General features: G+C 43.2%; 1 protein-coding gene across 3 annotated transcripts in view; it reads right to left on the bottom strand.

Moving 5' to 3' along the window:
* Positions 1–12609, bottom strand: part of MYPN (myopalladin) — a 336685-nt gene that overhangs the window by 31562 nt on the left and 292514 nt on the right. For all 3 annotated transcript variants that reach the window (XM_075348786.1, XM_075348785.1, XM_075348788.1), the window contains 2 exons: positions 12159–12380; positions 996–1145 (listed from right to left, as the gene is read on the bottom strand). In XM_075348786.1, the coding sequence (XP_075204901.1) occupies positions 996–1145; positions 12159–12380 (372 nt within the window). The remainder of the gene's footprint in view (positions 1–995; positions 1146–12158; positions 12381–12609) is intronic.

Below are 12609 nucleotides of genomic sequence, written 5' to 3'. Positions count from 1 at the left end.
GTAAAGTAGACAAGTGGGAAATGTTATTTAGTAACTATTTTGTGTGACATATCTCTCAGATTTATGGGCATAAATTTTCAAAGTTTGAAATTTGCGAAATTTTCAAAATTTTCGCCAAATTTCCTAAATTTTCACAAATAAACGCAAAAAATATCGGCCTAAATTTACCACTGACATGAAGTACAATATGTCACGAAAAAACAATCTCAGAATCGCCAGGATCCGTTGAAGCGTTCCAGAGTTATAACCTGTCAAAGTGACAGAATTGCAAAAAATGGCCCGGTCATTAGGGTGTTTTAGTGGCCGGGGGTGAAGGGGTTAAGCGCCCCCCAGGGTCACAGAACCGGGCAACGGCCACCCGTGATACGTCCCAGTAATACAAGGCCCGAGACCGAGTAGCCCAAAGCCCTGGGGTGCGTCAAATATATTATCTGATCCTCAGCTGCTGTCACTCAACAAGCAGCTAATTTTATAAACTTTACTTTTTTGGATTTCAAAACCTAAACATCCGAGCTGACCACTACAGGTATATAGAGAATCAGCCTGATAGTGCCAGTATAGCACTGGCTTTAGTTTATATACGAAAATCCTGGTGATTGGTTCCTTTTAACAATGATTTTTGGATTGTGGCTTTTAAAAACTGCACAGTTCAGAAGTTACCTGGTGGCAAACTACATATCCGCACTTGTATCACTAGGAGCATGATATTTTGTATACACTCTGTAGTGTATGACTCACAAGATGGCTGTGGCAAAGAATGCTGACCCCTCTGGTTACAGAGCAAACACGTAGACAGTAACAAAGGGCTATAGAAAGGGTGCGAAGAAAATAACATGACACTCTTCTGTCCTAGGAGGCATAACCTGGACCCCTCTACCCTCCATACTCCCTGTTATCACTTCATTGATGTTTTGTTGTAGTTTACTTTAATTAATAGTGTGAGTTATGTAGGTCTGAAATTACACCCAGTACCATGTGAACATGTGAAGTGGTACCTGTGGATTTGCAGCCATGATTGTATAGTTTCCATCATCATCGTTGGTAGCAAATTCAATATGTAATGAGCAGGTCCCATCCGCTTCTCTCTTCTTCCTACAATGCTCATTCTTCTTTAAAATCTGCTTTCCATCTTTAAACCAATAAACCTAAATCAAATTGAAAGCTGAATTTAGACAAACTAAAGTTAGTGCAGTTATGAAGAACAATATATTTTTCTAATTGGATGTAATAAATTAAAAAGATTTGGGTTTTACTCTGTAAATTTTCATAATAATTAATTATGGATAGTGCTGGATGGACCTGGACTGTAAAAGTGGTTTCAAAGGTGCCCGGGTGCTGGGCCCAGGATTCCGGTGTTTGATTCGGATCCAACTCTCGAGAAATTAAAAAAAATAAAAAATAAAGTTAAAATAAAGAAAATAAGAATGAAGCAAGCGCTTCATACTTACGAAGGCTCCGTCACAGTTGTGTGCTGCTCCTGCACGGCTGTACACTGCTCCTGCACTGCTTTCTCCGCCCACCGGCCGATCTGGCCTCTGTAATTGGTTGCAGTCAGACGTGACCCCAGCCTGTGTGACAGCGTCTGCCTGCAACCAGTCATTGCTCATCGCGGCTCATTCATTCTCTGCACTCACTGGGAGGTCATGCTCTATGGCTGCTCGCTGCTCGCTGTGACTGACATGTAGCAGAGCTGTAATCGCCATGGGACCTCGTGTGAGTTACGTCAACCCTGCAGGTGTGTTTAGGGGGTTAATAAAGTGGTGAAAGAGGGTGTTTTTTATATTTTATTGCAAATAAAGGATTTTTTCGGTGTCTGTGTATATTTAATGGGGTCTCATAGACGACTGCCATCACTAATCTAGGGCTTAGTAGGAGCTGTGGGCTGTTATTAACCCCTTATTACCCCGATTGCCACCGCAACAGGGCAACGGGAAGAGCTGGGTAAAGCGCCAGGTTTGTCGCATCTAATGCAGGTTGCTATTTTTAGGCTGAGGGGGCAACCAATAACCATGGCCCTCTCCACTCTGAGAACACCAGTTCCCAGCTGTCAGGCTTTATCTTGGCTGGGTATCAAAACTGGGGAGACCGCACGCTGGATTGTAAATTATTTATTTAAAAAAAAAAAAAACTGCATGCAGTTCTTAGGCTATGTGCACACGCTGCGTTTTTATGACGCTGCGTTTTTGTGTGCTTTTGGCCTCTAAAAACGCACAAAAACGCAGCAAAAAAAGCATGCGTTTTTACCGCGATTTGGTGCGTTTTTAGCTGCGTTTGCTGCGTTTTTGATCTCTGCATTTTTCTGCGTTTTTCCAATGCATTGCATGGGCGGAAAACGCAGAAAAACGCAGGAAAGAATTGACATGTCCATTTTTTTAAAAAAACGCAGCTTAAAAAAAAAGTTGTGTGCAGACAGCAAAAATGAAAACTCATAGACTTTGCTGGGGAAGCAAAGTCATGCAGTTTTGAGGCCAAAAACGCACCCGAAAAACGCGCAAAAATGCCGCGAAAAACGCACTGTGTGCACATAGCCTTATTTTGATACACAGCCAAGATAAGCACAGCTGGGGGCTGCAGACTGTGGCCGTTGGCTTGATCTGTGCTGGGTATCATAAAACGGATGGACACTAAGCCAATTGTTTTATTTACTTATTTTTACTGTACAAGCAGAGTCACACTGATGTATGATTAGCACGAGTGTAGTGAGAAAATCTTGTATTGCATTTGGACCCATGTAAGACAATACAGCAGCTCACATTTGTGAGTTTTTCCTCAGCCATAATCTACTGAGGAAAAAATTGCAGAATGCTGCGATTGTCTGCGAGTCACGGATCACTCGCACCCATACAAGTCTATGGATGCGAGAAAAACATTGGACTGCACTTGGATGACATTCAAGTGCAGTGCGATATACACACAAGCTGACAAGCTTCTCCGGAGCTGTGATCCGATCGCAGCAGAGCCTGAGCTGAGGGTCATTAGCATATTGCATCGGATGCCATACGCCAGTGTGACCCTGGCCTAAGATATAGACGCACATAGCACCTGTGAATGGAAGCAGTCAGCGGACACACAGACAATAACAGGCGCCAGTGAGCATGGAAAGCAGTGCATATTCTGTGAATGTTGTTAATTAGTTGCTCTGGAAGTGAATGCGCAACCTGGAAGCAGCTTGGCGCCATGACAGATCCTTGATAAGTACACCGCACAAACTCCTATCTTCCTTTCCCTTCTACCAACATTTTTACTCTTTGGTTTCTGATCCCCATAGACTTATATGGGGACTGGATTCCGGATTGGAACTTTATTTTAAAAAAAAGATAACAGGGACCCGCTCATCTCTAATTATGAACATGGGGCTAAATCATTCAAACTTACTGGAAGCTCAGGGGAGCTCTACTAATTGTTATCAAAAACAAAATAGCAAATATATCATGTCTAGAAATATTAATATATACAGTGAAAGCAATCATAGTATTACAAAGGTAAACTGTCAGAATCAATATCGGAAATAGTTTCTGAACGAGGTTCTATCATATTTTAGAAATCTGTATCAATAGCTGTTGAGGTCTTACTAGACAGCGGAGCAAAGCAGCTTGATTATCTGTCCTCAACTAATACACTGTGGTCTGAATATGATTTGTTTTGGTGTCTGAACTAATTTTATGGGCTGGTCTGGGGTTCAATTTATTTTGGGGTTTCAATGTTAGGGACGGGTGTGGGGACGTTTAGGAGCTTACTGTGGTCTGAATTACAGCTAGCTCTCTGGGTTGGAGTCTGAATTAATTTCGGGTCTGGGGTCTGATTTATTTTTAGCGGTCTTGCCTAGTATTTGAATTTATTTTAGAGGTCTGTTCTGGGGTCTAAATTAATTTTAACAGTCAGTTTTTTTGTGTGGTCTGAGTGAAATCAGGGGGTCTAACCTGAGGTCTCAATGATCTGGTTTAAGTTCTGTATTGATTATAAGGGTTTTTGGGGGGTTTGAATTGTTTAGAGGGGCTTGTCTGGGATCTGAATTGATTTTAGTTGCTGGTCTTGGGTTGCCACATATCTATGGTAAGACACAGGTCTCACTAGAAGTATTTGTGCTTTCCAACACTTGGTCATTGGATGTGCCCCGAGGACACAACACTGGAGAAAGAATGGGGAAAAATGTCTGTGCATGATCCATGAAACTGAGGATCTGCAAAGAAATTGATAAGTATATCATGTGCCTGTCACTTTGACATTGTATATACACAATCATGAAGTGGAGTGTGATTATCATAGACTAATAGCATCAGAAAGGGAAATAGTACTTGAAACTTTTATCTAAGACATTAGGTAAATTCCAAAACATCTTATTGTAGTCATTGAAGATCGAAGAGTACAGGGTCCCAAATTGTCAACAATAGGTAGAAATGTTCACAGATAGGTAGGATAAAATTAGGGTGACATATAAGAATAGCATGTGGATTTATGAAATCCTTTATCGCCCCCTCACTATTTCTCTAATATTTTCTGTGGATTATTTTTAAGATATGAATTGGATCATTTGTTACAGTAGTAGTTATATACAGTGAGTGAAATATCTAATTAACATGTCACCAATTTTCTAAGAAAATATGTTTCTAAAGGTGCTATTGACATGAATTTCTCAGCAGATGTCAGTAAATCCATCCAATCCACAAAGTCAAAGAAATCAAACCATAGATGTCCATAAATTAAGTTATGTGTAATGAGAAATGACACAAGGAAAAAGTAAGGAACACATGAATAAAGAAAGGTACAAAAAAGCATGGAAAGTCATGACACTTGCTGAAATCTAGCAGTAATTAAAAAATAATCCTGCCACTCAGTGAAAAATAATAGCCGGTTCAACTGATGGTCTATAAAAAGGTGTCACTACAAAGGTGCCACACAAGAAACATCTCATGATGGGTAAAACCAGAGAGCTAACTCAAGACCTTTTGCAACCTTATTGTTGTAAAACATACTGATAGCATTGGTTACAGAAGAATTTCTAAACTAATGAAGGTTCTAGTATGCACTGTTGGGGTTATAATCCGGAAATGGAAACAACATAATTTCACCATAAACTGGCCACAACCAGGTGCTCCCACAAGATTTCTGAAAGAGGAGTGAAAAGAATTATCAGAAAAGTTGCCCAAGAACCACCTGTGTATAGGTATAGAAAGACCTGAAATCAGCAGGTACAATTGTTTCAAACACGTTCACCATGCAAGACTCCACTGCTGAGCGAAAAGTATGTTCAAGTGTGTTTAAAGTTTACTCAACAACATTTAGACAAGCCTGTGAAATACTGAGAGAATATAGTCTGGTCAGCTGAGACCGAGATTGAACTCTTTGTGGTGCACAGGATGCCCAGGACATCGGGCACACCCATGCAGTGGATAGGGCACATGGTCTCTGGGTGTGAGGGGTTTAATGCCGTTACATTACTGTTCCCTCAGGTGTTCCCCATGGTCTTAATGTGGTTAAGGGAGACAAAAGAGCCTGGAGACAATTTAACAGTAAAACAGTTGGATTTTTACTTGTTCAGCAGCCAAATGGTATAAGGCCATAGTTGGAGTAACCTGTTTAGGTGGACACAGCTCCACAGACAGGCAGATAGCGATAGATACAGGGAAAACAGTCACATATGGAGAGTGATTGATATAGCCTATCCTGCCAACCAAACTGACAGGACAGGGTTGTTTCCTCCATCCCACTGGAGTGGCATTCTCCAGCAGACACCAAAGTTTCAGTTGTCTCTAAACTTCATGGTGTAGTAGATTCTCCTGTGTTCTCATCTCCTTTATTGGGGACCCTCCTCCAGGCCCGTATTCGTCATGTGTCCACAGCTTAGGGTTTCTGGTAGGCTAAGGGCGTTGTGCCAACAAGGGCATTCCATCTGCCTAAAAGGGAGCAAGTCCTCAGAGATCCTACACGGTGCTTCAGGTCAATCCATCGCCCTTCAACCCGCTGGAACAGAGGTTAGAGTTTCCTTACATGTTCCTGGCATGTGCACTTGCTGAGCTGTAACTGCAATCTGAAGAAGCCTTCTGTACCAAAACTCTACTCACCAAGCTTATTCCTTAGTTACCAGCTAAGTGAGGAGTTTAACGCTTTGTGTACCTGTGTGTGGCACACAGCATACAAACATTGCAAAACTTAAACTACAAAAGTCACATATATACATAAAAGGCACCTTAATGTAATCATCATCTTTGGGGCATTACATAAGCATCATGGTATAAAGTTAGAGATGCTGAGCAGATCGATATATAGATTTATGAGAAAAGATTAATTATACCCTGTGTTTAAAGGGAACCTGTCAGGTGCAATATGCTCCCAGAACCACGAGCAGTACTGAGCAGGGTCGGACTGGGGTGTCTGGGGCCTACCAGGGAAAATAAGTCTAGGGGCCCACCCTACAGCTACATGCAAATATCTATTAGCTGCTATGCCCGTTATAGTTTAGCGCTGACTGTAAAGCACAGGCGGCTCCTGCACATCTCCTGTGCACACACAATAACTCTGTACAATTACAGTAGTTTGCAGTAATGGGATCTTTGGTGACAAGTTATCACTGATCCACAAGATAGGTTGGTGATAACTTATTGATTGGTGGAACCAGACCAGTGTAAACCGCACCGACCGGAAGATTGGGTAACTTTTATCCTGACAGGACACTTATATGCCCATTATACAATGCAGCGGCAGCAGGTGGGATGTATGGCCGCAGCTCCATCCATCTTCTGTGGGGTGGGATGTGTGACCGCAGCTCCAGTCATCCTCTGTGGCGTGGGATGTGTGACCGCAGCTCCAGTCATCCTCTGTGGGGTGGGATGTGTGACCGCAGCTCCAGTCATCCTCTGTGGGGTGGGATGTGTGACCGCAGCTCCATTCATCCTCTGTGGGGTGGGGTGTGTGACCGCAGCTCCAGTCATCCCCTGTGGGGTGGGATGTGTGACCACAGCTCCAGTCATTCTCTGTGGGGTGGGATGTGTGACCGCAGCTCCATTCATCCTCTGTGGGGTGGGATGTGTGAACGCAGCTCCATCCATCCTCTGTGGAGCAGCCAGATAATAACAAGCGCAGCACTCACAGCCACTGAGGGAATGAATGGATCAGGGGTCGGGTCAGACATGTGCTCCAGTGTAATGGGGATAAAAGTTGCACATTTTGCTGATCAGTTCGGGTCCCAGCAATCCGACCACCACTGATGAATAAGTTATCACATACTTAGGCCACGTTCACACTTTCGGTATTTGGTCAGTATCTTACATCAGCATTTGTAGCCAAAATCAGTAGTGGGTGAAAAATGCAAAAGCGGTGCCCGTCTTTCTATTATACTTTTCCTCTCATTTTACTGATCTACAATTTCTGGTTTTGGCTTCAAATACGGAGGTAAAAAACTCACCAAATACTGTGTGCACGTGGCCTTAGTAAAAAGAGATTACTTGTTTTCACTGGAGATCTCTGTAAGTGCATATTTGCTGCAGTGTAATAATCACACGACAGCGAAGGATTAAACATTCAAATATTTAAACTATTGGAAATAAAGAATCTTCCCCATATTGATAGAGAGCAAAAGTGACCTCCAGACACAACACAATCCACTATACCAAGACCAATAATATCACATACAAGGGGGAAATACCACCACACCGTGACCAGACAACATATTACCACCACATAGTGACCAGATAACATATTACCAATACATAGTGATCAAACACCACCGCATACAAGATAGTAATACCGCCACACCATGACCAGATAACATATTACCAATACATACTGATCAAACACAACCACATACAAGAGAGTAATACCGACACACCATAATTAGACCACATAGTAAACAAATATTACCACATACAAGGGAGATATACCACGACACTATGACCAGATTACCAAATAATACTACATACAAGAGACAAATACCAACAAACCATGACAAGACCACATATTACTACTACACAGTGAGGAATACTACAATAAATGATCATGAATAAAAACCACAATACTAATAACATTAATATTACCATCAGTGCCATTATACACAGGAGCTCTGTATATAGTGTCAGTGTATAGGTAATACAGTGATCACAGATGACTTTATAAACAGGAGATCTGTATATAGGTAACGGGCCCCCCCATCCCTGTGCTGTTTAGCAACGGGCCCCCCCATCCTTGTGCCGTGTACCAAAGCCCCCCCATCTTTGTGCAGTGTAGCAATGGTCCCCCCATCCTTGTGCAGTGTAGCAACGGTCAACCCCCATCCTTGTGCAGTGTAGCAATGGTCCCCCCCATCCTTGTGCAGTGTATGAATGGGCCTCCCATCCTTGTGCAGTGTGTAAATGGGCCCCCCCATCCCTGTGCAGTGTGTGAATGGGACCCCCATCCCTGTGCAGTGTGTGAATGGGACCCCCATCCCTGTGCAGTGTGTGAATGGGGCCCCCCTTATCCTTGTGCAGTGTGTGAATGCCCCCCCCCATCCTTGTGCAGTGTATGAATGGGTCCCCCATCCTTTAGTAAAATTCTCATTCCAGTCCCCTTCCTGTCCCCTATTATGCCGTTGTTCACACACACACACGTTAGGTTAAGTTCACACACTGCATTTTTTTGACGCTGTGTTTTGGTGCATTTTTGCTCATTGCGTTTTTTAATCAGTGAACAATGCCATTAAAGATTGCTGAAGAAAAAAAAAAAAGAAAAAAAGGTCTGATGTCATTTCTTCTTCAATATGTTCTTCATTCTCCACTAATGTATGCAGGAGAGCAGACAGCTGCAGAACTACAAGGCTCAGCATGCTCCATCCAGGACTGTATGCTGGGGGAGAGGCAGGGGGAGCAGAACTATAAGGCTCAGCATACTCCATCCAATAGTGTAGGCAGGAGAGCAGACAGCAGCTGCAGAACTACAAGGCTCAGCATACTCCATCCAGGACTGAATGCAGGAGTTTTTTGCCCCCAAAAAAATGACGTGGGTTTTGCCATATTTTTGTATGCTAGCCAGGTGCAGCAGGCAGCTACGAGCTGCCCCCAACCCCCAGCTGCCTATTTGTACCCGGCTGGGAACCAAAAATATAGGGAAGCCCTTTTTTTTTTTTAATTTCATGAATTTCATGAAATTAAAAAAAAAAAAATGACGTGGGCTTCGCCCAATTTTTGAGTCCAGCCAGGTACAACTAGGCAGCTGGGGATTACAATCCGGAGTGCAAAGTGCCCAAGCTTTCTGGGCACCCCTGCTGCGCATTGCAGTCCGCAGACACCCCAGAAAATGGCGCTTTCATAGAAGCGCCATCTTCTGGTGCTGTATCCAACTCTTCCAGGTGCCCTGATGCCGGGTGGCTCGCTGGGTAATAATGGGGTTAGAGATAGCTGTATATTATCAGCTGGCCCTAAGCCCGAAATTCATGGTGTCACGCCAATATTAGACATGGCCACCATGAATTTCTAGTAAAGATAAAAAAAAAACACAACACACAGAAAAATATTTTTATTAGAAATAAAACACAACACAATTAGGGACTCCATCTTTATTGAAATAAAGAGCCCCCCTCCGCAGTAATCATGGGTCAAGGGTCCCGCGCTGTCCAATCCGGATCCAATATCCTCTGATCGGTTTGCTGGAAGGCAAAGCGATCAGATGATGTGTCAGGTTCAACGCCCTGAATCACATGACACAGCACCTGATTGTATAAAAGCCGGTTATACAAGCAGCTGGTGCATCAGTGAGAAAAAAAAAATATATACACACGTCCGATCGCTGCAGGATCTGCCGGTAATCATCTGATGAAGTCTCCTTCAGCATCAGCATCAGCATCAGCTGATTGTTTAAGCCGGCGTCACCTCGTAAGGTGACCGCATCAGGTGATCAGCGCCAGGTCCTGCAGCCATCGGATGTACCCGGGAGTACACAGCCGAAGCTGTGTCCTGCGGTCTGCAAGGAGCAGCTGGACAGCTCGGGGAACGAGGACGAGAGGTGAGAAAATACTTTTTTTTTTCTTCGGCTGCTGAGCGCTTACCTGCAGCGCTGCGTGTCCTCTCCTCAGCTGCTCCGGCGCAATGTGATGGCGGACGCTGTGTCACTGCGGGGCTGAGCACCTCCTCCGCCTCAGTCCTGTCACCGGCTGCACTGTTCCCATGTACGCGCGTCTGAAAGAAGCGCATACATTTGAATAGCGGCGCGGTCTGGGACTTCCGCAGTGCAGGACATACGGTGATATCACATGACTGTGATGTCACCACAGGTCCTTCTGCAGCCGCATAAACTACAGCGATAATACGGAACTTGTGTTATCACTGCAGTTTGTGATTAAAAGACTGGGGGGCCCTCAGAGCGTGGGAGGGGGGGCCCATCAGAGCGTGGGGGGCCCTGCACAGTCTGCCTGCACATAACGCCGGCCCCGAAAAACCGGCGGCACCACGGCGCTATCACTGCCCCGTGCTATGTAAGGCACAGGGGCCCACTGAGGGCCCGGGGCCTACCGGGGAATTCCCCAGTACCCCGGCGGGCCAGACCGAGCCTGGTACTGAGTGTATATTGCTAATCCCCGCCTAACCATACCTATATACACTAATATAGATAAAGAGATCTTAAAAAAAAAGTATTTCTAAAGATCTTTTATCTTATGAGTGGGAACTAGTCCCAAAGGCATTATATCCCCTGACTAGTCCACCCTTTTAGCATGGTAATGTATGGTAGCCACTCGTGACGCTGCACTGAATAGCATGTTAGTACGCCCCTGTGGGCGTGCTAAGAGGGCGGCTAGTCGCGGGATATAACACAATTGGGACTAATCCCTGCGCTAATTAGCATACGATAAAAGATCTTTAGAAATACTTTTTCTAAAGATCTCTTTAACTATGCTACTAAAGGCTGGGATGGTTAGACAGAGATTAGCAATATGCACCCAGAACTGTTCGTGGTTCTGGGTGCATATTGCATCTAACAGGTTCCCTTTAAATCATTTAAACCTCTTCTGTTTCAGGTGTTTTTAGTCCATTCGGCAGTCCTATACACATTTATAACAGAGAAAAATAGAGATAGGTGATAATGCCGCGCCACAGATCACTTCTGGAACCGTAAGATTAACGTATCTTTATTGGCATAGGTCTACGCGTTTCAGGAGCTCCGCTCCCTTCCTCAGGACCGTGAAGAACCAAGAGACATCAAATGATTTGATGTCTCTTGGTTCTTCACGGTCCTGAGGAAGGGAGCGGAGCTCCTGAAACGCGTAGACCTATGCCAATAAAGATACGTTAATCTTACGGTTCCAGAAGTGATCTGTGGCGCGGCATTATCACCTATCTCTATTTTTCTCTGTTATCTGCCATCGGGTGGCTGCAGCCTGGATCAATACATTATATGCGATTAAAGGGGTTGTGACTTGCACAACTCCATCTGGTGAGTATTCACTCCCCCCTCCTCACCCCATATTATTGGGGTAATACCCTATTTGCGCTTCTTTTTCCACAGCTTTATACACATTTATACAAAGAAAGTAGTCAGCCATTGATACAACTGCCACCAGACAAAAATCCCAGAAATTACAGTGGGTTAAATGATTAAATGACTAACATATATGCACTGTGTGCATATTTGTGTGTGTGTGTGTGTGTGTACATATATATATATATATATATATATATATATAGTATATACTGTATATACAAACACATACATACAAAATGTTACAATGTAGACATTTTTAATATGTAAATATTAAAAGCATATGTTTTTAGCAAGGGAGAGTTCTTTTTTGTGTGTTCTTTTGTGTGAATTGATTATATGGGTATTGCTAAGTTTAGGGATTTAGTTTAACATTTTAATTAAATTTAGGGTTCTAATCTGGTATATAAATTCACTTTATGTGTCTGCTTTATTGTCTGAACTTAAATAAATTGGTTTAATCTGTGGTCCAAATACATTTGATTGTTTTCTAGGCTCTTAAATTATTTTTGGGCCTGGTTCGAATTAATTTCGGAATCTGGCCTGGTTTTCACAGACAGTCCTATACCTATACAAATCATATTACTACAAAGAGTCTTGGTGGTGACAGTATTTCTTAGGATAATTTGGTTAATATTATATCTTTAGAATATTCGCTAATCCCAGTGATCAATTGGCTTTTATAGATGACTGAGACATCTTTTATAATGACAAACCTTAGGTATAGGTATTCCAACAACTTTACATGTAAATGTAACTGATGTTCCTTCTACGACGCGGAAATGTTTGAGCCTGCGATCAAATATTGGTGCAATGCACCTTCCTGTGGGGATCTCGTCATGTTGGACTTCATCATCGGATTCATCAACAGGGGTACGCTCCAAGCGAAACTCTATCTCATTCATCAACCTTTGTTCAAAACTGGATATCTTGTATTCCTGCAATTATAATAATGGAAATCCACAACAGTTAAAGTAGCGATAACAACTGTCATTAATATATGCTTCCGGCAGCAGTAACGTGTGAAAGATGCATGTAAATATTATACAGTGTGATTCAAGAAGAATAGAGCATAATTATAGCCTCGGTATTCAGAACCGAGAGAACAGAACACAAACGCCTCACTGAAACATTGGAGTCATTTTATAGGATATGCTGGCAAATGTC

The sequence above is a fragment of the Anomaloglossus baeobatrachus genome, chromosome 5, assembly GCF_048569485.1.
Source record: "Anomaloglossus baeobatrachus isolate aAnoBae1 chromosome 5, aAnoBae1.hap1, whole genome shotgun sequence".
NCBI lineage: Eukaryota > Metazoa > Chordata > Amphibia > Anura > Aromobatidae > Anomaloglossus > Anomaloglossus baeobatrachus.
This window is presented reverse-complemented; position numbering and strand designations above follow the sequence as displayed.